This window comes from Xenopus tropicalis, chromosome 8 (assembly GCF_000004195.4).
Source record: "Xenopus tropicalis strain Nigerian chromosome 8, UCB_Xtro_10.0, whole genome shotgun sequence".
In the NCBI taxonomy this organism is placed as follows: Eukaryota; Metazoa; Chordata; class Amphibia; order Anura; family Pipidae; genus Xenopus; species Xenopus tropicalis.
In genome coordinates this window covers 86772917-86800397 of record NC_030684.2, presented here as the reverse complement: position 1 = coordinate 86800397, position 27481 = coordinate 86772917, and the positions used below count along the sequence as shown (strand labels likewise).

The window sequence follows — 27481 nt, the reverse complement described above, 5'->3', positions numbered from 1 at the left end:
AAGAAAAGACTATTTCTGTTATTCCCCTAGAATCAGGAAACAGGATAGTGGTTCTGCCAAACCAACAAATGAAATGTGCCCACACAGAGTGGCATATTCCCCTTGGCTGAATATAAAGCTCTCTGGACTCATTCTAAATCTATTAAATATCGAGTACAAATGCCTGGCTTGCATATTATCTGCAACCAGCAAGAGCCTGCCATGCTGGGACCTTATTTATATTAACACTTTCAGGGATTTTAACTCATCTTGGATATTCTCCACAGATTCTACATTCTAACCACACTATCGATTGAAAGAGGTTTGGAAGATGTGAGAGTATGGTTCTTCCATTATATATTTCATTTAAACTGGGCTGCCATTGAAAGCTTTGGGGCCCAATACATTTGTATGTATTATGAAGCCCCCCTTTAACAGAAATGCATGTATGGTTAAAAGATACATACCAGCCCCACAAATTATGATCTTATGTGTTTCATATCCACATGGTATTAAGTCATTGAAGCTCTAAGCTTACATAGGTTTAAAAACAATAAACCCCTTGCCGCCAACTAAAATCTGACCAATCAGCCTCCATTTCATTATCTCTGATTCTTCTAACATATTATACAAATAACTGCATAGGGGTTGATAAAATCTAACATACATACTGTGGGGCTACTTCGTATTTTACTTCTTAAAACACAGCAACCAAAATGTCTTTCACATACAATTCCATGTAAATAATCAATAAATATAAGTAAAAATATCATAATTTATACCCAAGTGGTAATAAAAGTTTAAACTGTATTCTTATTCAGAGTTATTTTATTTTGTAAAACAAGTAATTTCTACAAAATGAAATAAAATGTGTGGGGCTGGTATGTATTTTGTAACCATATTTCAATAAAGACTTTTTGTATTTAATTAAGAGTTTAGAATATAATTATGTGGGACTGATACCCCATGGATCATGGGGCTTATTCTGTGCTCTAGAGCAGTTGAGCACTTATTACTCATCAGTGCTACAAATGCATAGTACCCCAAATTTTTTGCTGCGGCCCTTATCTTTTGTATAGCCCATAGTATGAGCTTTGCAAAAGATAATATTAGATAGATTAGGAAAAAGGTTGACCTGGGTTAGTTTTTTCCCAGTCACAGTTGCTGATACAAATCCCTTTTACTAAAAAACAAATGTAGTAGTATAACTAGAACTAACCATGCCTTGACTACAAAAAAAATTTCAGGTGGGCTCAGCAGTCACCTTTAGGGTACAAACACATCTCATTTTACCTGTGGGCATAAAAAACAGCTGTTCTCAAAGCCAATCCACTTACGGATACTCCTGTGACATTCAGAAATATAATTTACCTAAACCACATGGCCCTTACTTATATCTTGGAGTTGGACTCCGTTGCTCACTTCTTGGATGTGCAGGAGTCACATATAAAAAGCAAGAAATTGGTGAGCCTCACACACCCTCAATGACTTTAAGACAAAAATACACATATAATACCTTGAGTACAAACATGTACCACATGGCTTGTAGCTAGGTATACAGTGCTGCTGGGGAAATCTATATTTATAAGAAGGAATTTAAGTGGTTCTAAAGTAAATAATACAAATCATTTTATATCTCACTACATTCCAGAACTGGCCACACAATGTTTAGTATTAAAATGATGTAGTGCAGTTATAAAACAGTAAGACAAAAAAGCAAGTAATGATATTATATCATGTGGAGATCACTATAATAAACACAAGAGCACCCCTTGTGTACAGACATGCAGCTTTTTGTACAGATGAGTTTTTGAATTCTCCATCTTTATAATATTATGTTATGCAAAAGGGATAGAGCGGAAATTAAAATGCTCCAGTAAATAGAAATGAATTTAAATTGTACAGATATAGCCCATAGTAATACTGGACCTTGCATTAAAAAAAGCTAAAGAGTCAGCAAAGTTTCCTAAAGTGCATTTACCTAACTTATATGTGTTTATTGTTGTTAAAGTTCAGATGTTGACATTCTTGATATTAATTATTAACTGCACTGGAACCAGGCCTGGACTGGCAATCTGTGTATTCTGGTAAATACTAGAATGGCTGTTGTGATGCCATAGACAGTCATTATTTAGTGGGCTGTTTGGGCCTCCCAGCATACCTTCCAACTGTCCTGATTTTTGTGTGACAGTCCCGATTTTAACAGCTCAGCCCACAGTCCCAGATTCGCACTGAAAAGTCCCTCATTTGCTTTTGATCTCCTGCATCGAATGCTAAAAAAGATACAAAGTTTCTTAAACTTAATTAAATAAGTAGCTTTTGACAGAGAGCCCAGAAAACTTAACAAGCAACATCTGCACTTAGATACAATTGTGATTAATAAACTAAGCAAGTCTCTTGGGGGAGACTTACAGCTTAAAGGACAATTTCACCTTTTTTAGCAAAACTGTAATAACATATAAAACAAGTCCCCAAAACACCAGAAATGTATTCAAACTTTAAATAACCTGCCAAATTTTGTAAAACGGGAGTGGTATTAAGGTGATGTGTTTATAAAAATGGGCGTGGTCAAAAAGATTTTCTCCAAGTTGCGCGCAGCATTGAATATGCACAATTGGCAATGTACAGTGACAGCAAAGCAGGGTAATGTACGACAACACGCACATATTTACTGACCTATAAAGTGCAAACAACTGCAAAAATCATATTTAAATATGTTACTGACAACTCATTGTAGTATCTGGTGCAGTATGCAAAGTCCCTAGGGACTTGGACCAACAGTGGGCTGATAACCAAGGCACAATAGGGGGAGGACTCTGCAGTAGTAGCCACGGGGGCAGCCATTCAATCTAGAAAATAGGGGAAAAGGAACAGGTTACATAGCAAATAACAGATGAACTCTGTAGAATATGATGCGGCTTTATCTGTTATCTGCTAAGTAACCTGTGCCTGTTCTCCTCTGAATGGATGCCCCCGTGGCACAGCAGTATTGTATATATAAACTATAGTAGTCTTTCTAAAGGCAAACACACCAGATGTACCAGTGCAGGGCAACAGTGCATTATGCTGCAATTACTTTTATACACTTTCATATTTGGTGTTACTGTTCCCTTAACCTGTGAGTTATAGCTTCTAATGCTAACGGACTATTGCTGCACAAATATGGCAGCCCCCTCATAGAGGAACATGGGGGATCAAATGGGTAATGTAAAAAAAATTGAGGAAATACTTGTTAAGGCAAAATTATAAATAGCATGGAAAGACAATGTTATGATGGTAAACAAAATGTAATATATGGTGGTAGTATCTCCTTAAAGGAGAAGGAAAGGCTACACAAGAGTTAATCTCTAAGAGCAGGCTTACCATCTGTGGTCTCAACGCTGCCCTTAAGTCTCCCCATATCCGGATCGTTTAGGTGCACTAAATCCAAAGCGCTGCAAAAACCACTGAGTTGTGTCAGGAACGCTCCCATGATGCATCGCGCTTCTGAAGACTTCACGACTTCTAATCCAGGCAGCACATGCGCAGTCTGCAGAAGTCGTGGACGCGCTCAGGCAGGCGCGCTCTCCCTCTTCACCCTCTGAACCGGCCTCTAGGAGCGCGCACTATAAGCGCATGCGCAGAAAAGGACGCGCGCCTAGGCTGGGGGAAGGAAGGAAGCTTGCGCATGCGCAGTACAGACGCCGAAGGAACGGAAGAGGGCAAACAACTTCAAAGATGGCCGCGCCATTCTTTAGATAGAGCAAAAAGTTTAAAGTAAGATTTTATAAGTTTTTCTTAATATAATTGGCCCCAAAGTGTAGCGTTTTTGTTTATCAATACTAGCACTATGTAATGGTAGTATTTATAAATTTTGCCTTTCCATTTCCTTTAATGCCAATACCATTAATAAGGAAAAAAGATAAAAATGTAGAGAGGCTGGTATTTCTGTCCAGAAAAGTTGGCAACCCCACACACAAGACACTGCACATGTACCAATGTTCACTGGTAGGGGTTAAGTAGAGAAAGGAGAATTTTGCCATGAGTCTTACCACTGACCAATACAGCTAGTACTGGCATCTAAATCTATTGCAGCTAAGTCTATCCTTGTTTTCCAGCAGAATGTGAAAAGCATATAAACCTTTAATCACTTTGCAGCAGTTAATCTATTAAAATTGATTAACACTTTATCTAAATGTTATACAGCAGGCTAAGCCATGTAAGGAGAAATGTAATCCTTAGGGTTCTTACACACCAGTGTTTTTTTTTCTGCATTTCTCACAGTGGGTCTTTCATGTGTTCCACCACAGTGGTGTTCAGTAGTAAAAGCATCCCAGTCACATTACTCTGCATGGGTCACATCATTCTACACATCAAAGCCACCATCACTGTAAACTTGGTATGGTGCAGGACAATGCCCTTACACATTAAAAGTCATACTAGGTGGACTACATTCTGTTGTAGCTAGCAAATTTGTCCAAGAGGAGAGAGGAGAAAGACAGCAGCCTAACTGGCCATGTATGGACACCCTCAACAGCCATACCCAACCGATATTTGGCCTAAAATTGGCCAGATCTCAAACAGACAGGTTTAATTTTCCTGTCGGATGGGGGATCACATCAGCTTGTTGATGCTGTCCTCAGTCCAATGGCCCATATACCCACCATTTTAATATGATCGTTTGGCCTAATCTCCCTACATTTTGCACCACCCATCAACCAATTTTTCTATTGCCGGACTTTGGGGCTGATGGGCGCTAGGGACAACCCACTGTCCTCTTATGCCACCCTATGTGTTTTGCTGCATCTGCTGTTTCATCAGGGAGCCTGCAGTATTTGCCTATTTAAGTGTCTGTTCATACCTGCAGGTGTGGAAATCTTTATATTTTGTCTCCAGAAAACAGCAAAGTATATCAGGAAAGACTTGATAACCTTAACACGCACAACTTAAAAGACTGTGAGAAGATATGATTAGAACATACAATATCAGGGTTTTAGAACATATTAACAATAATTTAATGGCAGCTTCAACCCACACAGATTTAAAACCTTATGCAAGCTATGAGGTAAACCGGTTAGCATTTAGTTACCAAAACCCCCCTTTATCTGATTATCTCTGGCTGATTATACGTTTGTTGCTCAATAAAGGACGTTCTAAGCAATGAATGCAAGCCCTCCAGGAGCTTAATCTGCTGTTTCATAAAAACAAGTCTCATTTGTTTTGTGATTGCATCACTAGTCCTTGCCAGAGGTCAGAAGGGACATGTTAATCCTTCTGATGGCCTGCTTCCTAATTGCTACATAATGACACATGAAAGGTGTTTAGAACCTCTATCTCCTGCACAAAGCGCCGTTCTGTACATGCTTAGAGACTGTGGCTTCCCTGCTCCAGTGGGGTATTACTTTTATGAGTTTATGAAAATATAAGATATTCCTAAATAAAAATCACTTAACTTCCTTGTAAAATTCCATTTATCTACTGCACTAAACACAGAAGTGCAAATTAGCACTTGCTGCTATTCTGCCTAATGTGCCATTCCTGGCACAGGTTGCAACTGCTGTTGAATAGGCTGTTCTGTGGCATGTTTTGTAGCTCACAAATGCCATTTCTGTATGATTTGTGATATGAAGAATAAGAATAAGCACCATTCCCCCAAAATCATTCATCAGGACCAAGTGCGCTTTATACCTGGTCGCAGGGCAGGGGACAATACAAGGAGGGTCATACATTACATTTAATTAACCTAGTTAACAAAAAGTCCTCTCACATGCTCCTCCTAGTGTTAGATGCAAAAAAGGCATTTGACCGTCTTAGATGGGACTTTATGTTTGAAACTTTAAGCACTTTTGGATTCAAGGGTCCAATACTGAAGGGCCTAATCTTTCTATATGCCATCCCCAAACTTGGGTTAAAATAGCTAATAATATTTCAATGTATTTAACTATAGAGAATGGCACAAGACAGGGGTGGCCTTTGTCACTCCTTTTCTTTGCCATCAGCATTGAACCATTAGCGCAAGAGACCAGAGCTAACCCCAATATACATACAGGGTAAGAATAAAAAATAAAACAGAGCACTATATGCAGGCGATGTTTTGCTAATCACCCACCCCCTCACGTCACTACTTAATCTGCATAGATCTCTACAGATATACAGCAATGTTTCTGGATACAAAATCAATAACTCAAAATCTGAAGCGCTCCCCATAAATTTGCCTTTGCACCAGATAAAATTACTACAGTTAAACTTTTAGTATTAATGGAGGAATGAAACTATCAAGTACCTGGGGGGTTATATACAGTAAGTTATTCAAAGTCCTATCAGCGGACCTCAAAAGGTGGCACACATATATATGACGAATAGCATCCATAAAAATGAATCTTCTCCAATGTCTTTTCTACTTGTTTGATACTCTGCCAGTTGCGGTCCCTAGATTAAAGAAGCCTCCAAAGAACAGGGAGCCTTGACAATTCCAGACATATATAATTACTGCCTACTGGTCTTTGAAACAACCTTACCTGAGCACAAGATACTTGAACCCCACGGTGCATACACTAACTATTTGGCAGAAGATAGTAAAACAGACTGCAATCCCTATATAGTTTTTGCCAGGTCAGGAGCCTTAAATAATTAATGCTCTAAATACAGCAAACATAACTGATATTGGCTCATTATTTGACCCTAAAACTAAGAAACTATTGTCTCATGAAGAGCTTCTAAAGATTCCAGGAGACATCATATTTTTCAATTTTTGTACCTCCAACTTAGGCATTATGTCCTCATGCTTTTCCAAAGTGGGACTATCCCAAATCCCTAACTTTTAATAGAAGTGCTTAATGAGTAAGTTCTACACAATACCAAATACAGTAGACATACAAAAAAACCTACGTAAATACTGTATATGATGTAGTGGGCACAGCTACTAGATACCCCCATTGATTCTGATACACTGGAACGCATTTGGAACAATATGAGTAAGGTCCCCTTTTGTGTGGTTTTAAAAGAACCTTTATACAAGATTTTTTTTGGATGGTATCATACACCACTCATTTTATCTCGGCTCTTTCAAGCTACTGCTTCAATGTGCTTGAGGTGTGTTGTTGAATTAGGCACTTTGCTCCACATGTTCTGGTCATGCCCCAAATTAACACAATTTGTTGAGAAGAATAACTTTCATACAAAGAGGCCCACTTATCTGCATACTGGGAGATGACGTACCCAACGTGCATAATGTGGCCTAGCGTCTAATAAATAGCATCCTAACAGCAGCTAGAGGGGCAATTGCAAAAGCTTAGAAAGCTTATACACCTCTTTAAACATGATACTATAGTGAATTTCCATAAAGTCTGGTCAAACTGGGATTATGTGGATAGTGTCACATTAAGGGGAAGCAAGCCATATGTAATATGACCTGAGCTTTTGGTTGTCTGAATGGTGTGACCTCTGATTCCTTGATTATTTCATCATTTCTTTCTATTATTTTTATTATTATCTATGCTATGTTTTAGTAATATAATTTCCTCTTTTTGTTTGCTGTTTTCTGTATTTCTTTTTATATAATTAAAATCAATAAAAAGTTAAGAAAAAAAAAAGAATTGTGAATGTTGTACAAAGGTGAACAACCCCATTAAAGGAGAAGGAAAGTCATTTTGGCATTTTACTGCCAATAGATTTGCCACATTAGTGCCACCTAGAACACTACATTTATTCTGCAGAAAGCATTACCATACCTAAGTAAACAGCCCTAGAAGCTTTCTCCGTTTGTTTAAGTCAGCAGCTGCCATTTTACGTAGCTTCCTGCTTGCAGTCTAGCTGTTAGTATTTAGTATCTAATATAGTATCTAATAAAGAAATACAATGCAGCACAGTCCAACAAGGCTCCAGTATGCCCTTCTAACGGGACCAATAAATGGCACCATTTAATTCTACAAAGACAACAGCAATGAAAATGACCCGTGTAATTTATTGTAAACCAGTCAGTGAGCGCTGAAGCTAAATCTTTTAATCGAGATCCATTAAGAAAAACTGCCCTTCAGGGAGTCAAATCTCTCCTACATGCATTGAAGTTCTAGGGAAAATCCTCTACTTCTGGCTTGGAAACAATTGCACTACAAGCTAATTCCATGCCGTGGGCATAGTCATCGCATGCATAAGTAATTGAAGTACTAGCCCAGTACCTCAGGCTTTGTAACGGCCATGCTGCAAGCTTGTGCCTTTATATGGCAAGGTCACAGAAAAAGATTACTATGAACACTTTAATGGAATGGGCCATTGCGACAGAATCATTCAAAATCAAATTAAGTTCTGATTTCTTGTGCTGTGAGCTAAATACTCATTTAGTATTATAGCTGTATGACATGAAATGGTTAATAAAGTAACAGCATTAAAATGCTGAAAAGAGCCAGGAAGCAAGAGCTATGCATAATTCTGCTATACATTGACAGGTTTTATGGCTTAATGACCCTGGACTGCAGATTATGCTTTTGCCAATAGGCCCTGCAATGCAGAGAACAGCAGTTTTCTCCAGGTATATACAATAGGCAGTGCACCACGGGTAGGGAAGTTTGAGTAGCAACTACATCACTGGTTCAAAACTGATTCTTTGTCCATGATAAAATAATGCAGTATTGGAAATAATATGGATCATTTATCAACCCCACAGCTGAATGTGTACAAAGTGCACCCCACTGGGCCATACATGAAAATATTTTTTTGTCATGAGCCATATGTGTAGAATTTGCATTATAGGCTACCTTATGCACTGTGGGGTCGCCTTACCTTATGTACCATGGTAGCATTGTGGGCTAACAAGCACTGAAACCTAAAAATTATTCTATTTAATACACTATTGAACCAATTTAGTCTTTTTTTGTGCTGATCATACTGATTTACTAATACAGTTGCTAAACTGCACCAGCACAGTTACCTATAGCAAACAATCACCAGTTGGTTTCATCACTCTGTTACAGTGTGGAAGCTAGTTGGTTGCTAACTGCACCTATTTTACCAAGCCAACTGAATGTGTGAAAGATTAGGCACTATAAAAAAATGAACTACACGGTGCTCTATGGCACATTATTGGATTTCATGTACAGTATACTTCTAAAGCAATGCCAGCTACTTTATGAAATCTGAGGGCACTGTGGGATAATGTATGGACAATCAGGACATTGTGAGCTAAAATATACTCTTTTGGGGATATTGTAGATGATACCATACACTCTTGGGCAGCTGTCGCAGCAGGCTATACATGCTGTTATTGTGAGTAATTGTAAACCTTTTATCTTTTATATATATTATTATGTATTATTAACAACTTCTTTTGTGTCCCTCCTTTTTGTTATGTAAGACATATGTATGATAGCAAAAAAAACAGCAATATCCCTTTGCCCGTACTGAGAATAAGACTTTTTAGTAATTTCCATCTGAACTAGCACAAACTATAAATCTATATTTGAATACAGGATCATACAGCTAATCCTGCACAGACTGTACATTAATAAAGCTCTGTATAATACAGGACATGCTCTTTTTCCATGAACAAGGCATCACCTTCTGATCCTGGATTCTTGCGTTTACATACAGTACTATGTGTTTCCTGTCAGCATATCCACTGGGAAAGCAGATGTACGAAGCCCTGTCAGTTGTGGTAACACAGGCAAGCCACTGCGCACAAGGGAGGGAAAGGTTTTTTAGACCATATAAGGCACTATAGCTTGCAAATAGCAGGGACACAGCAATTTCACATTTCCTGGTTAGAAGAATGCTTTCGAGTAGATTGTAGGAAACACGTGTAACCCTTCCACTGCCAGAATCAGCTCAAGCATTTAAAAAAAAAACAACAAAAAACATTACTTTGCTGAAAGGCAAAAAGCTAGAAGAAATGGAAGCAACATGAACAGTTACATTCTCACCAAACAGAGGTTTGTTCTTGTCTGTGCAAATGCAATGGTGTGCCCTGAAAAAAAATTGCTGTTAAATCCTTGGAGGCAGCACAATGTGATAATAATGTATAGGCAATTAAAATAAATCTACCACAGTTTCCACATGACATTCTCCTGACATCATTCTCAGCTCCTGCCATAGTATACAGTCCCTAATGCACATGGGTTTTGCTGGGCCTAACAGATGGGTAGCAAGGGCAACTTCTGGGACAAAATGATTCATTTGGACAGACAATAAAACAACCAGCATTGAAATTCCTGTAGAAAAACTAACTGAAACATGTTGTTTGTGTAAAAAAACAATTGCAGTTGGCTTCTGCCACATTGTATGCTATCAGCTCCTTTTCACTTCCTGCTGTTCTGTGTATGGCCTGTGGTATGATATATGTTTGTTAGCGTACACGATAGGCCAGTCTATAGCAAGTGGTCATGCCTAGTGCTAGTGCCCAGTGTTGGCACAGAGTGGCAGCAAGAGTGCCTTGTAATTAAAACCTTGTTGGTTCAGTAACACCTTCTCTGCCTTTCCTTTTTTTGCATGTCATGAATGTTACTTTGTCATACACTCAAATTTACCAGTTTACTACTAAAGTGGCTCTTACTGTCTTCATACTTGGAGGCCCTTGCAGAAACATTTTGAAACAAAAACCATTCACATATGATGGCATAGATCCTATCATAATTAGCTTCCTGATAAAGACAGATTAAAATTACAAACCATCCACAAAGATTTACATAAACTGCATGTAGCTAAATAACTGAGCTATTAGCTAATAACGGAGCTAACTGAACTTATTAGTGTGAACATGATCTATGTTTTATTGCAATCTTCTAGCAGGAGTGGCGAAGCATTTATGACAGTAGTGAACAGCTTGGGGGGGTGTGTGATGGGAAATCTCTGACATGCAGATTACCTTTGTGTAGGTCATTTTTCTTTAAAATTTTTTGTGGCAGATAAATACATGTAATGTGAAACAATGGCAGTAATGTTGACTGCCAGGCTTCTGAGCTACGATCACCTAAGATGCAAGTACAACTCAAATGCTATTGCATTAAACAGGGCATAACTGTAAATAGTTGCTGAACTCTCAGATGGTAAAAAACCTGAATCAATGAACCTGAATCACTCAAGATAACACTCTCCTGGGCAGCCTACAACCGAAGACGGCACTAACAACATTACAGCATTATGCACATGAGAGGCCTAGCAGCCCCAAGTTTATTTCTTTATTGCTTCAAAGGCTACAAAGCTGGTAAATGTGTGATGGTGGGTATCCCGATCCACACAAAATGCTGCTACTATTCTTAAAACCCAGATAATAGGTTCCTGTGAGGCCCTTAGTAACCTACTGTACCTGGGCACCAAGAGTCACAGAACTCCCACCCCCTTAATGAGAGCTACACAACAAACCTGGAAAGCTGAACTTCAGTACTTCCCCTGGGAAGGCAATCACTGCTCCGCTTTTACACCCCTGTGGCAAAAACCACAACTTCCTTAATTACTCTCTGTACCAGACCCTCAGCTATGGGCTAAATATAACTTCAAATACCTGGATCAAGTAATTGAGCCAATATATTAATATCAGCCCCATACTTAAACCTGTCTCCCATTTCTACTCCTAACTTGACAATCCAAGGGAATCATTTTCTCCACTAGTTAAAAATACCAGCAGCGCTACACCCCAAGTGTGCACAATAATATGACATGAATAGCATTGCTTGCACCAGATGATTTGGTCAGAAAACAAGTAACATTGCCCAAAAGCTAAAATCTCTGCTATAAACATTTCTGCTGTTTTCCAGAAAGAAGAAGCACAAGAACTAGGATTTGAATCCCCCATGCAAACATAAACATTGCCAATAACTTTTCCAGTAGTTAAGAGTTAATGGTTAATGGCATATGTATGATTTTCTGCCACATTTTTTGAAAAAGCACACTGTAGCATTAAACATTTAAAATATATGTACACATATTTTACAACCAATGGTTTTGCTGAAGTGGAAAACCATTATTTGTCACAATGTACATTTTCAGGTAATTGATAAGTTATGTGTATTAGTACCTAAGTCAGAAAAGGTGGCACACATAGGTGGATTTTCAATAAGGCTAGGGGAGGGCTGAGCCTCCCCTAACCTACTTGGCACTAGCTGAAATTAAATAGTTTGTTGTCATCTGGCATCTATAATATTCCTATCATGCTTGCTCCAGTCCTAAATTAACTCTTTCCCCATAAAATGATTGCTTTTATATAGTTGTTTTTTTGCACTTAACATTTTTCCTTATTTTTGGCACTGTTATGTTCATTTCTAGTCAGTTACAGTGGAGCCCTCATGCGACTGCATAACTGGGAAACAAACCGAAGTTGTGTATCAGTGCCAATGTTATTGTGCAAGCGCATGCGTGAATATCTGGCATCAGTACCCATTGCATCTCACTGCATAAAATGTGCCTGGGGTGCCAGTACCTACTTGTATGTCACTGTATATAATGTGCTGGTTTTTTAAATATAGACTGCATTTGACTGTGTATAAGGTGCCTGGGATGTCAGTACCCACTTTCTTTCTCTCTATAAAACTAACTAAAACACATTTAAGCTAACTGATCACTGAAGCAAATGGGTGGAGAACCCCTCACAGAAGTGCTTTTATGAATACTTTTACATCCTGACCATTTTAGGATGAAAAAAGCACTCCTACCCGCACTTTTGCACAGGATCCCTGGAAGCCAGTGGGAACCGCAAGAGGTAGTTGGGAGGTTCATTTTTGATGTCAGCAGTGAATCCACTAAGTCTTACATTAGCTTTAGGTCAGTCTATGTATGGCCCATCTTTAGCTTCCCCAAACAAAAAAATCACCCTCCGCCTGTGGTGGCACAGGTGGCCTTAAAATGCCATGTAAGGAATGTGTACTAAGGCATAGTGTTGTGGGTGATTGGGCGCTGTATATGCATATATATATATAAACATAGCTGGCTATAGAAAGCCAAGAGCAAGGTGAGATGAATTTACAGTTCTGTTTTATTTCTAAGCAATATCTTTGCTATTGACCTCTCTGACTACTCATAACACTTAAATATTTTATTAACAAGGCATTGTTGTGTGGAGTTTTGGATGAAAGGAGCTGATTTCTGTTTGATTGTTGTTAATGTAAGAAGAGGCAGAGTTGAGCATAACAAAGTGCTTTCAATTGCAATCTCATTTGCAAATAATTGAAATGTAAAAATTGGAATAAACTATATTAAAAAGTCGGTTATAATTACAGGCCCTTTCCAAAAAATGGATAAAAAAGGACTGGGATAATTTGACCCCTATATTTTATTATAAATAGTACAAAAAAGACAACATATAAAATACTGAAACTGAGAAAAGTTTTCTAAACAATATATGCTTGACTGGTACACACATGATAACTTAGGCATTAAAAGGTGTATCCTTTATTTAACACAATATATGCTTATAAACAAAATCTTAATTTAATTTAAAAGAGGTATTTTTCATTCTTGGGGTCGGGGGGGGGGGGGTTCTAGGCAGCAAACCCTCTAATCTTCATTGCTGTATTGTTGCAGGTTACATTAGATAGGGTCATGTAATGCATGGTTAGGCTTTATAGTTATTCTGTGTCATTATCAGCAGATAGAAAAAGTTTTCCTCAATTGCTGAATATCAGATGTCTTACTAAACAGGTTTAACCGTATGTGTTTTTCTAAAATACATTACAGCCTTAAATAATACTCTATGATACCCCCCCCCCCCCCCAATCTATAATTAAGCTGCTCAAAAGCACATCTTGGATCCAGGTATTTATCCTGTTTTTCATCATCTGGCTCTCAGCATGCAAATGTATCTGCCTCATGTCCCCAGAGGAGCTTGGCACATTGGCATGGGGGGCTCAGCCTGAAGGTCATATAGATCAGTTAGGGTATAATATGGCTGTATGCCTATTAGCTCTCCTAGATTGTTTGTTATCCTAGATATTGTTTGAAGTATGACTTATACTGTGATGTTTTCCTGTATCTTGAAACCTTGTTATAAGCTAAGGGAGTCTTGGCCAAAGTTTGGCTCTCAAAGGGAAACTTGAACTGGATAGTTCTGGCAACCTCAGCTTTAGGGCTATATCATGTAGGAACTTTTGATTGCCCCTAGCTAAGCAAAATGCCTAGGATCTCAGTTCACTTGTACGGATTCAAGTTTAAATCATGGTCTAATTGCTGTTGATGTCCCCTTGTCAGTCATTGAGAATGGCCCTTTCAGTGCTTAATTCATTAGGAGTTCAACAAGTCTAACTACAAGAGAGGGTGCTTAAATTATACCTTGCTTAGAGAAGCTGCAAAATGCTAATATTTGTTGTGTGTGAAATAATGTTATGGGATGACAGTATGCATTTAAATTTCACTGTCTGATATTGTATGAAATTGGTTTAATCTACCCCTTTGAATTGCAACATAAAATCAATAATAACAGGACACCATTGTATAATGCAGTGCTGTCCAACTGGCGGCCCGCGACCCCCCTCTGTGTGGCCCCCCACCTGTCTGGCTGCTTTGATGACTTAGATGCTTTGTATAAGCTTTAAATTGTATCAGTACCAAGATTAACCTCAGATTCAGGCTATAATCCCTACATTGTTCACCCCCTGCAGTGTTCACACCTCAGGCTCAATTTGGAGAGTAGTAGTCAGCACCAAGCCTTGTGATTAGTTAGAAGTAGTTCCCCAATGGCCACTTTCCATCGGCATATCCTGGTACAGAAGAACAGCAACAACAGCAGCAACGTTTCAGGTCACATAAGACCTTTTATCAAGCTTGATAAAAGGTCTTATGTGACCTGAAACGTTGCTGCTGTTGTTGTTTGCCCCAAAAAACTTTGCAATAAAGGCATTTTAATCTACAAAGACAAGAGGTGCTGTTCCTGTTCTTCTGTACCACACCTCAGGCTCAGGCTGTAATCACCCACATTGTTCTCCTGTTCACACCTCAGACATTGTATGTACTGCCTGGCCTATGCTGCCTGTGTGTATGGCACACATAGGCAGCATAGGGCAGGGAGGGTATAGCACATACAGGTAGGGCAGGTAGAGTATGGCACACACAGGCAGCATAGGGCAGGCAGAATATAGCACTTACAGGCAGCATAGGGCAGGCAGAGTGCTGCCTGTGTGTGCCATACTCTGCCTGCCCTATGCTGCCTGTGTATACCATACTCTGCCTGCCCTTTGCTGCCTGTGTGTGCCATACTCTACCTGCCCTGTGCTGCCTGTGTGTGCTATACTCTGCCTGCCCTTTGCTGCCTGTGGGGGAGGTGAACCTGGCAGGGGTTTGTTCTGGGAGTTTGTTAGTAGTTGGAAATAGCCAATAAATGGTCCCTAAGGTGTGTAATTATGTGCTGGGGGTTGCTGTGCTATCCACAGGTGAGGAGAGCATATGGATTTAAGGGGGTGTCTTATGACATAATATAATTCTTTCATATATGAATAACGGTTGATATCCGCGCAGTGAGGACTAAGCATTTGGGTTTTTGCTGCACTACCACCATTGTGATAAAATGGGTGTGGTTTGAAGTGGGTGTGGTTTAAAAAGGGGAGTGGTCAAAACTGGCTTCCATTAGCGGCCCTCCACCACGTATGCTAGAGAAATTCCGGCCCTCGGCACCGCAGAAGTTGGACAGCACTGGTATAATGGATAATTTTGTCTTGTGCCAGCTATTCCATATCCCTTCTGTGAACACTTGTCTTTTGTCCCCTTGGAACACAGAATGCCTCCAGCAAAGTTATTTTCTCTATAAATCAGCCTTAGTGGCTTCATTTGCAGTGCACTGCAGTATACTGTTTGATTTCTATCAAATAATATAATAAGTGCCCTTATGTACCCGACAGTTGCAGAAAAGTACCTTAAAAAGCTCTTTAAGATAGTGAATCAATTGGGGTAATTTCAGGACTAAGGGTGAACTGGTAGGACTCCACTACCATGCCCATTGATAGACTGGCACCCCCCCCCCAGCAGTGATCCATACAGGCCTAAATTGGGTGGGGTCATTCCAATACCATGGGGTTTAGGTCTATAAGGGTCTAAGCAAATTTAAGAATTTAATGTGGACTTACTGTTGAAAAAGCTGGGTAAAAGTTTTGGGAAGTGGCCAGGTCTCCCTCTCAATCTGATAGGCTGTATCATGGTGATAAAAGTAGCTCTCCCCAGGCTAATTTACATCTATAACTCCCATTACACTCCAGTAACAGATAAATATAGTCAGCATGTCTTTCTGTGTAACCTAAACTACTGCTGCTACTTAGGGCCACTGTTTTTCTGAGCGACAGCACGTAGTCAACTGGGCCCTGCTTGATAATAGGCTATAGTTGAGAAGAATGCATGGAATCCCCTTGTCTGAACTGGACTGGGAGGAATCAAGGACTTAAAAGGCAACCGAGACACTGAATTGGATATTGTCAGGTACCTTTGCTGTTCTATGCCCTGGATTATTTCTCTTGAGCCCTGACAAGCTGTTATGAAGGCAGAGGGAATTTTGCTACAAGGAAGTAAATATACTGCTCACTCATCAAATACTGTTTGGCCATTTAGTGCTCTGTGGCACAAGTTTGTGAATGTCTTACCTAATCTGGTGCATTCATGGAATGCAGGCTCCTTTCCTTAGTTGTTGGTTAAACAGCTGCTTGAAATTTCCATATAAAAAACAGAACGTGGGAGTCAACATGAAGAAACAGGTAGCAATGTTTAAACACAATGATATGTTACTAATATTGGTAATATTAATATATAGGTAAACCTAATCGGACACCAATAGTATCACCCAAAACTTCATATGGCTAGCAGTATAAACTAGCAACTCTATCATGTATCCCCCATTTTTAAAATAATTCCCCCTTTTCTCTGAGTAATAAAATATAACCTTGTACTTGATTCCAACTGAGGTATATATATATATATATATATATGTAACCTTATTGGAGACAAAACGATCCTATTGGGTTTATTTAATGTTTACATGATTTTAGTAGACAAAATATGGTGATTCAAATTACAGACCCTTTATCTGGACAACCCCAGATCCTGATGATTTTGCATAACAGGTCCCATACCTGACATATCATCACATTTTGCATTCAAATGTGAGTTTACCACAAAAAATGTACCTGCTTTCTATGGGATTTCATATTTATCAAACAATGAACTCTAGCTATTGCCCATTGATAAATATAATTAGCGGGTGAATATTTGTGGTGAGCTCTAATTTTGATGCAGCTGCCCCTAATAGAATATAGAAGCACAAATATACTGTATATATAAACATTCTGCTTTGGAAAAAAACAACCACTGTTAATTTCAAAACTAACTTGCTCTGTCCTTAATGGGAAATCACCAGATCCATATGGTATACAACAAGACTGGTATAAGATTAATAAACACATTTTGGGCCCCTAAACTACTTACTTTATGAATCAGCTTAAAGGAACAGTAACTCCAAAAAATGAAAGAGCTTTAAAGTAATAAATATATAATGCACTGTTGCCCTGCACTGGTAAAACTGGTGTGTTTGCTACAGTAACACTACTATAATTTATATAATAAGCTGCTGTGTAGTCACGGGGGCAGCCATTCAAGCTGGAAAAAAGGAGAAAAGGCACAGGTTACATTGCAGATAACAGATAAGTTCTGTATAATACAATAGTGTTGTATCTGTTATCTGCTATGTGCCTGTGCCTTTTCTCCTTTGAATGGCTGCCTCCATGGCTACATAGCAGCTTATTTATATAAATTATAGTAGACTTTCTAAAGTAAACACACAACTTTTACCAGTGCAGGGCAGCAGCACATTATATTTTAGTTACTTTTATACACTTTCATTTTTTGGTGTTACTGTTCCTTTAAGTGACACTTATAGTATCAATAGACGAAGACCCCGCTGACTGCACTACCTGTAAATCTCTCACTACTTGCTAACAATGGCATTGTCCTTGATTTAGCATGGAGGGGGGATACCTTGAGTGGTGGTCTCCTTGGATATTAAGTGTTCAATTCAGTTAAATATGTGAGGCAAGGTGACTAATGGGTGATCTATGGGCTTCAGGATACATTCATAAATCGAGGCATAAATGGGTTAACTAGCAGAAATCTATCATGCACATTAGTAGGCAAACTCCTCCTATAAATGTCCCATAAAGGTCTAGAATATGTGAAGGTGATGAAGGACCTTGGGGATTGTGTCCATCAAGACCCAAATAAGTTTAAAGAACAGAATATAGATTGACTGGTGCAAATACTGGGTAACAACTTCGCAAGTTGGTCTTAACCTATTGGAGCGAATTAACCGATTAAAATGGTTATGCTCCCCAAACTATTATTACTTTTCATCCTTCTCTCTTTGCTAAACTAGACATATCTCCCTTCCTATTCAGACATTTATCTGACCAAAGTCTGTCCTGCAGTCCAGCCATTAAATGATAGCCTTATCCCATATATTTAAAAACCACAAATAAAGTTTGATTTTAATTTGGCTTTATTAGTTTAGTCAGTTGCAATACATGACAGCCATTGCTAATCCAGTTCTTCACACCCATCCATTTCCACCCCCCAAAGGCTTAGCATGTATTGCCCTAGAGTGTGAGCAAACAACTACCACAGGCTCTGTAGTAAAAGGCAAGGAGAAGTTTAGCACTGCACCCACACTAATGCACTTGTAAGAACCCTTACTGGCTGTAAACTTACAGGGCCCAAGCTTTAAAAAAACAAAAAAAAAACCTTATAGCCAAAATTGCAGATCAACGAGTTGTCCATTGGTGTGTAGGACTTTTTTTTTTTTTTACTGCCCATTCACACTGTTAGATGGATTAGGCCCTCTAATGCCATGTTCTTTGGCTTTCTGTTCATAACAGTCATGCTGTTTATCACGAAGGGTGGGGGCACGGATTAGGTAGCTGTACCCATTACCTTGGAATAATCTTTATATCTGCATATACTTGTCATGTGTAAACAAACAGCACACACGTGAAGCCAGTTTTCAAGCTGTTCCACTTTATTTTAGCCGTTTGCAATTTTGATTTCATAGGTATTCATTAGTGTAGGTACTCCAAAAGCTGCTCTAGTAAGCGTATACAGTTGAATAGTATGCTCCCTAGATAAAATTGACATTATGGTGGACGACTTACTTTTAGATATGGTGTTGCTATACAGCTTTTGTCACTACAAGCCAAGTCTCACTGGACAAATATTGAATGGGAAGGAAACAATGCAGCTGTACACTACAGTAGAAATAAATTTGTGTTCATCACAGCTTAATACAACTGGAAACAGCATGCATTTTTCTTTTTTTACAGTGTGCACAAGCTAGTGCATATCCTTCTTAAAATTTGCCATTAAACCACCAAGATATCAGTAACAGCACCGCTTACTTAGCTTTATATTAGACGCCACTGCGTGAAGCTGACAGATCTTCTAGTTATACCATCTGAAGTCCCTTAAATTATGCAACAGAAGTGGTACACATTTGTACAGAGGATGTGAATTTGCTGCATTAACCCCACAGGTCATCATATGCATGGTCTGGGGTCATGAAACCACACACCTGGGTGCCTCCCCCATTATACTGTATACACACACACAACTCAATCTGTGCAACAAAGCCACAGTACCATCAAGCTGGGGCCAAAAACCAGAGCAATATGGGTCAATTAACAGCTTTGATTTGAAGCTGTAACTCAACATAAAAGCATGAAGGAAAATCACTGACTAGGCTTTAACACAGATTAATACCTAGGATTTACACTTTTATTCCTCAAAACAAGTTCATTTTACAGCTAGAATGTGCCATTACAGGTCTGTACTGGTTTGTGCATGCAAAAATGGTTTAATGTGCAGTGCCTTAAAAAAAAAAAAAAAAAAGTCACAAAAGTCTAAAGTATAGATCGATGCAAACAGTAAGTGATACTCAGACACATTGCAAAAAACTAAGCATTCGGTAGAACAAAACATGGCTATTTACAGCATAATCTCTGCTGATGGTGCAACTGTTAGCAGCGCATGGCATCACAAACCTGCCCACCAGCAAAAGGTTTACACATGGTAACAGCCTTCACTAAGATTACAACCAAAGTATCAATACTAGATAAGGGATGAAGATATAGAAGGGAAGACATTACATATGCAACTAGGAGTATCTTCAGCTAGTGAAACAATGAAAATAAAACTGTACATGGATGAATAAATTAAGTTTTACAACAAAAAAAATTACGATAATGGTCTTTTATTGGAAAAAAAACAAAAACAAAAAAAAAAAACTAGAATTTACAACTTGGAATGGACATTGACATTTCTTGAACAGCCATGTTGATTGTTGTGCTGAAGTCCTATATAGGTATAGGTTACTCTGCCAGGCTCCAAGTCAGGTACAGATTTTAAAATGAGTCCAAAAATGCTCTGCTTGGTGAAGGATTCTTAAAAATTTTGTGAACGGTAACAGCCTGACACCCGTTTCACTTTAGTGCAATGCAAATAATGTTAAACCAATATTAGAACAGACATGCCATCCATAGTTAGATATTGGGAGCACACCAAGTACAAAAGAACCATTCAACCATTAGGGGCTTTCCTCACAATTTGCATCCTTCAGCCATTTTGCTGCATACCATTCTGAGGTATAAACCAATTTTAAAGTAAACCAGCTATGACAATTTACACTACAAATTGAAACATACTCCACCAAAGATAGTGGATTGAGTTTTTTTTTTTCTTTTTTTTTTTCATCTGTTTTAAATACAAAGATCTGACTGTGCTCAATTGTCAAGCTGCATGCATGTAAAACTGGCCAGCCCAAACAGTGGAGTAATCATTAGCAAATGGAACGTAAGGAGTCCACTAAGTGCTTCCTTGTTGTTTAAGGTAGTACAAGTATTAATATACTGTAAAACTGATGTTTAGACTGATCTTTTGGGAACAGGACCACCAACCATTACATGCAGATTTTTGTGGACATAAGGTATTTCTTGACATTCAGTTTTGCTATACAGAAACAGAATGAGTAAATGAACATTTTTGCAAGAGGTAAGTAAAAGATTCAATTTGATTCTTCTAGAGGGGAAAAAGGTGAGGAGGCTTCATTTTGCAGTCATCATCTGTACGAATTCTAGAAGAAAAAAAAAAAGTGAAAACGTTTTAAAAACACAGCCAGAAAAAGGAAGCTATAGGATTCAAACACTTAAGAGATTGACATTTTTAGCCAGAACTATTACAGAAATAGTACAACTAGTTGATGAGCTACATAACACACCAAGGGCCTTTACACATGGGTGTTTAGTAGGTGTTCATGCGGCGTTATGATGCTTTCCACTGCACTGTAATTAAGAGTTAACAGACCAATTTTTTTTTTTTCTTAAACATATCTTGTACTTGGGGGGGGCTGCAGAGCCCACAAGTACAAGATAAACTGAAACATCTGTATGTAGGGGGCCTAAGGCAGGCAGGCTGGTGTTTTGAAGGCAGCAAGACAGAACACATCTGCAGTTCTGAAACAGTGGTAAAGGATTAATTACCCCCCTTGGAATAACGAAAGGTATAATCACTGCCAGATGTTTTTACTTGCTAAAAATTGACCAGCCCAAGTACCTTTGTAGCCAACTTCTTCGCTCAAGGCAGGCACATGCAAAACAGAGTGGAAGCCCAGCTTCTATTATGTACACACCTGACCCAGGCTCCAGGAAGTTTGGTAACTAAGCTTTTAAGTGGGCATGACCAGAGTACTATAAACAGATGGCCACCAGTCACCACAAAACATTCTGGATACTTTTGCAATTTGACTTTTGGCTAAGTTACATTGTTTAAATTAATATGCCAACACTGTCAGGCCTGGTCCGGCAGTTTTGACTATTTTGACCATACTAGCCAACTATCTGGGCATGGCCATCACAGTTAAACTAAAATATTGTCAGCACTTTTCAATTACTTGTCATGCTGTATTGTTAGCCTAATAATAAATAATAATAATAAAAAAAGTGGAGTGGAAGTTTCTCTGCAGCATTTGGCTATCCTTGTGCATAGGCTGTCATATACAGGTGTATTGGTCCTTGCATATAAATGCTCACCGAGAAAGATCCTGCTACTGTTTGATAGTAACACCCTTAAGGTGTTTGGAAGTCTACAATTTCTTTGCAACAAGAGTTGAAAGTATTTAAGTAATGAATTTGTCAGGTCTAGTAACTTATACAGCTAGCAGCCAGAAAATATTTACGGAGATGCTATTTGAAAGCAGGCAATGATTGGTTGCCATAGCTTACATGCAAACGCTTCCCCCAAAACAATTTTTCATGATAATAAAGGGATAGAACTTAGTAGCAGATGCAACGCCAGCCCAGTTCTCAAAAATAAATCAATTAGACCTTTGAATTCTAACTTGCAATAGCTGTGAATCTGCAGTAAGTTTTATTACATGTCCATATATCAATAACTCATTTAGGAAAAATAGGTACGAGTTTCTTGATACATTGAGACACAAAGTTAGATATTTTTTATTTTATAAAAAAAAAAAATTAAAAATGTTTTACCTTCGTAGTTGACTTGGCCATCACCATCTATATCTGCTTCCCTGATCATTTCATCTACTTCTTCATCTGTTAATTTTTCTCCTAGATTAGTCATTACATGGCGGAGCTCTGCTGCACTAATGTAACCATTGCCATCCTACAAATACAAGAACAAAAAGATGAAAATATTGCCATTTTTCCTTGTCAACATCACGTCACATGAGTGATGGCTAATGCCATACAGGGCATATTCTTGGCATGCGCTTATCTTCAGGCAGAGAAGATGCCATGTGGCATTAGCCTAAGAGACTTAATTTTTGACTCTCTTTTGAGGAGTAAGTGGTAGTTATTTAAAACCATAGCTAACTAGTTAGTAAGTCACAAAAGTTCTAATTTAGATGTAGCTTGTGAGGATATAGTTGCAGAGCATGGCACAGCAATTTCTATGCCAGTAAGCATTTCAATGTGACCTGTAATACCACGGGATGCCTGCTCCATAAACTGCACTACCATCACTCTAGCACTTTGTGCAGTGCAGACTACAGACAATGCTATGGGGAATGTGAAATTCCCACAGTATCACTTGGGAGATGCTGCCTGCAGTGCTCAACCAGCAAGGGTTTTAAAAATTGAGATGGCTACAGACAAGCACATGCCATAACTCTCCTTTTTGCAAAAACAGACCTATTTGTAACATAGGTTTTTATCCTATGAACAGAAAACATTTTACTTGGAACATTCATCAGCACATACATTCTAACAGTGTATTCTATAGCTTTCCAGATTAGGCTTACATTATAATGGGACTGCACTATGGAGACACACACACACTAAAATGCTTAGGTTCAAACCAAATGTGTACATTCAAACAATTTTTAGTTACTTGCCCTCTGATTACTTAAAATTTTTGGTAGTCCAAAGTATTTATGCAGTTATTAGGAAAATATTTTAAACACATTAATGTTTATAACCAACACAACTACATTCTTGTATATCGGCACCTCGGTTATTTTACAGCACAGGAAAAGTGAAATGGTAAAGGCCATACTGATCAGCCTTGATGACTGCCATCTTGAAGCCAAATAAGCTGCCATGATTGTGAGCAGCACCAGGCATTTAATAACTGTAAATCATGAATATAAAGTACTACTATATAACATCACTGTGATGCAAGCACCCATATACAATTACATAAAAGATGCTAAATTGAGGTTTTATTAAATAGCCAAGTCTTTGTGCGCTTAGAATCTCTACCTTGTCAAAAACTCTGAATGCCTCACGAATTTCCTCCTCACTATCTGTATCTTTCATTTTTCTTGCCATCATGGTTAGGAATTCTGGAAAGTCGATTGTTCCATTGCCTGAAGAAAAAGTGTCACAAGTCAATTACTACCGCTGTGAGTAAAACAGGATTTGAAGCTAGAAGGTGGTAAAGCAGATGGAGTACTGGCAAATGAACAGTTAATTTAAATTTATGTAATACTCTCTTAAACCACTTTCCCCGAGAGGTGCATTCAGGAGATTCCCATTCAAATCAATGTAGTATTAGTTATAAATTGTAGTATGTTTGATAGGGTCAAAGTGTTCAGTTACTGAGAATAGGGGCAATTAAATAAGAACAAGAGCACAAAGACTTAGTTTAAATATACACCTTAGGTTTCATGTTTTTGTACTAGCCCAAGGCAACCACAACCTTAAAGCAGGGAAGATCTGAATCTCCAAAGATACTCTGGGCCTGCATTAGTTAAGGAACAACGTTTACCGACTGCTAAGGTTCATATTTCCACCCCCCACCCCTGCTCAGGATACCATGGATCACCACTATTGCAGGGCTACTGCAAATCACTAGACTCTAGCTTGTTAAAGTAGAACTAGAGTACTAAATTACATCTACTACAATCATAAAGCTAACAGGTTATTTATAAACAGAATGTTTCAGCTATTCAATACCTCTAAGCACATGATGATAATTTCTTGAACATGGTTTAAGATATCTTGACCTTCCAAAAGCTTACCATCAGCATCTACTTCATTGATCATATCTTGAAGCTCAGCCTCTGTTGGGTTCTGACCAAGAGATCTCATAACTGTCCCAAGTTCTTTAGTTGTGATGGTACCATCACCATCTTTGTCAAACAAGGAGAAAGCCTCCTTAAATTCTGTTAGGAGGAAAAATAATATTTGTGAGAATTAAAGTATATTAATTAAAAATATTAGAAAAAAATTATATTTTCTCCTTAAGCTCAAAGCAACTTTTACATCAGATTCTAGACAGTCACTGAAGGGGTCACATTGACTTAAGTTTCAAAGCATTCAATGCTCAATTTGTGAACAGGACCTTAAATTGTAAGCAGCACTGGAGCAGTGAATGATGTATAGTCTTTGTAAAAAGCTGTAGAATGTGTCAGCAACCGCTGGACACAAACTTCCATGCCAATATAGCATTTATGGCACCATGAACTTATAAATATTCTTTAAAGGGAATATGAAGATAATTTAAACAGACCCAAGAATGGGAGTAACTGCATAACCTTACAAAGCTAAAAGGATTCCAAAGTTGAGTAGTTACTAAATACTGTGGACCTCCATAAACTTACCAGCAATCTGCTCTTCTGTCAGTTGATCAGCCTATCAAAGATGGCAAAACACAACAAGGTTAGGTCACAAGATGTACACAATGAAGAATTTTTGTTTCATCTTAGTTTACTTTGTACAATTAGCCATGTGAAACCACGGTTCTTTACTTACATGCATAGCCATAATATACATTACATACATATATTATACCTAATATGTGGTGTAGTTTTAAACAAATTTTGTCTCGTTAGGAATGACATAGGTAAGAAACCACTTCTCACATTTTATTAAGTGAATTAACTATGTAGTACAGCAAAAATGACTTTCAAGGCTTAAAAGGCCAAAAACACAAGCATTATGATCTACATGCTGTTTAAGGCTACAAGTACCCATATACCATATTATATAATATTATATATTATGGTATAATAGTGCATTGCAAATAAACTATTTATACCATAAGTATATTGAATGCACTGGCTACTGGTACCCTAGGGAATAACTGTGCTAAACATAAAATAAAAGATATCAGGTATCCTATTTAAAGGTTTCATCTTTGAAAAATTCTACTGCCTTAAAAAGCCTCTGCACCCAAAAACTTACATAACGAAAGAAATGCACTAGGCAACTTTCCAATATAAGGGAAACATTCACAATGGATTTAAAGCTATTTGTATACTTAATAAAAACAGTATCTGGCTGCTTTATATTCTCTGAATTTGTGGTTCTGGCTTTTGGAATAATGTAGCAGAAGGCAAATTATTAACAGACCAGGAAAGCCAACCTCTGCTTCAGTGCCAGGGACCAGAACTAGATAACAAACACCAATAATGTCTTAATAACTAAAGCAGAAGTACCGAAGCCCGTTTCAACATCAGTCATGATGTTCCCTAGAAACCTACATAGGGATGCTTATCCTACAGCAATTCTACTGGAAGTTTTACTCAGAATGTAAAACCGTCCCCTATCGAAGCATAGGTCTATAGGCCCAGTCAAAATTAAAGACAGCACAATAATTTTTTGAAACAGTACATTTCAATGCCTAAAGGGATTCCCAGCTCCTCCTTTTAAGCACCAAGCCACTCAAAGTGTGAGCCAGACAAAACCACAAGGTGACAAATTTTTATATACCTTATGGTATAATATAATTAAAACTTGAGTTTCTAACATTGCCTATGACTACCTAAAGAAATAACCTAAAACTATAACTGTGTAGCATCTCTGCAAGCAAATGAAAAAACAAAAACAGTAACTATTCTGGTTTGATGGCTATTAGTTCTGTCAGAATTATTGGGCAGTGAGCAAATGTAAGTAACACCAGCACACTCCTAATTAGGCAAGTGCATGAACACCACTAACAGTTTGCCTTGAAGGGGTTGACTACACAGGTCTGCACAACCAATATGGGCAATAGCCATTGAACTGGCCAAGTAAAGGCGTTTAAATCAAATAAAGGAGAATACACAGTCTCAGACATGCATCCTTTATAGGATAAGGTGATCCAGGAGCAGCTTACGTATAACTTTACTGTATGTAAGCTTATTTCCATTTGCCCAAGGGACAAGGAAGCCCTGTATAGAGAGGAAACACCCTGTGCTTCAGCAACAACACAATGAGTGACACGTCATGAAGCCACGCTAATAGAGAGGAATCACACGCCCTGAGGTCAGTCAGTAGAGGCAGCCCCTGCCATAGCCCGCTATATACAGATCAAACTAGGGCGTTCCCTCCAACATGTGCCATTAGGTAAGCCATCAGGCAGCCATAGCACATACCGCACACACTATACCGAATCAGCCCAACATCTAACAGCTAAGTCCCCGGGATCCGGGCTATTTTTATATGTGCGAGTGAGGCCCCAACAGCACATGCGCGGGGATTCGCCTCAATAGAGCATAAGCCAATACACCCAACCCTGAACGCCCTGTAGGGTGATGGCGCCCAGGGATCTCCGCCCTGCAGGGTGTCGGCCGCAGAGAAGGGCGGGGCGCTCGGCGGGTTCGCGCACCAGTACACTACACCTGAGAAGCGCGGAAATGACAGAGCCGGCAACGCGCCTTCTCTCTACCCGCGAACTGAAAGCTCACCGTTCTGCATTCTGCGGCAGCCTCTTCACTACCTATTTTACTGCGTAAGGGCGTTAGTTACCTAGATCATATGTGTAGAGCCTGTATCCCAAAGCAACAAAACGTAACAGCACATCCATAGTAAGGTATTACTTCCCCTGCCAAATAGGAGCCGTATCCTTCGTTTCCACAGGCAAAGGTTGAAACGACCTGCTCACAACAATGCATATACACCTCCGGTACCTACCATGGCGGTCTCGGGATGTCCGTGAAGAATACGGAATGAGTTACTCCTAGGGTCTCCACAAAGCTGCTAGAAGAACCCCAACCAACTCACGCAGATCCACAGAGTGCTAGGGGTGTGAGTTGAAGCCTCACGCCTTTATATACGCGTATCCCTCCGCCAACGGCCACACA

General features: G+C 38.8%; 1 protein-coding gene across 1 annotated transcript; it reads right to left on the bottom strand.

Moving 5' to 3' along the window:
* Nucleotides 1-20133: 20133 nt before the first annotated feature.
* Nucleotides 20134-27419, bottom strand: calm1 (calmodulin 1 (phosphorylase kinase, delta)). The gene is given in 6 exon segments (NM_001008159.2): nucleotides 20134-21028; nucleotides 22443-22578; nucleotides 23676-23782; nucleotides 24437-24580; nucleotides 25019-25049; nucleotides 27312-27419. Coding segments are annotated over 6 exon segments (450 nt in total). The 5' UTR covers nucleotides 27315-27419; the 3' UTR covers nucleotides 20134-20999.
* Between the last annotated feature and the right edge of the window lie 62 nt (nucleotides 27420-27481).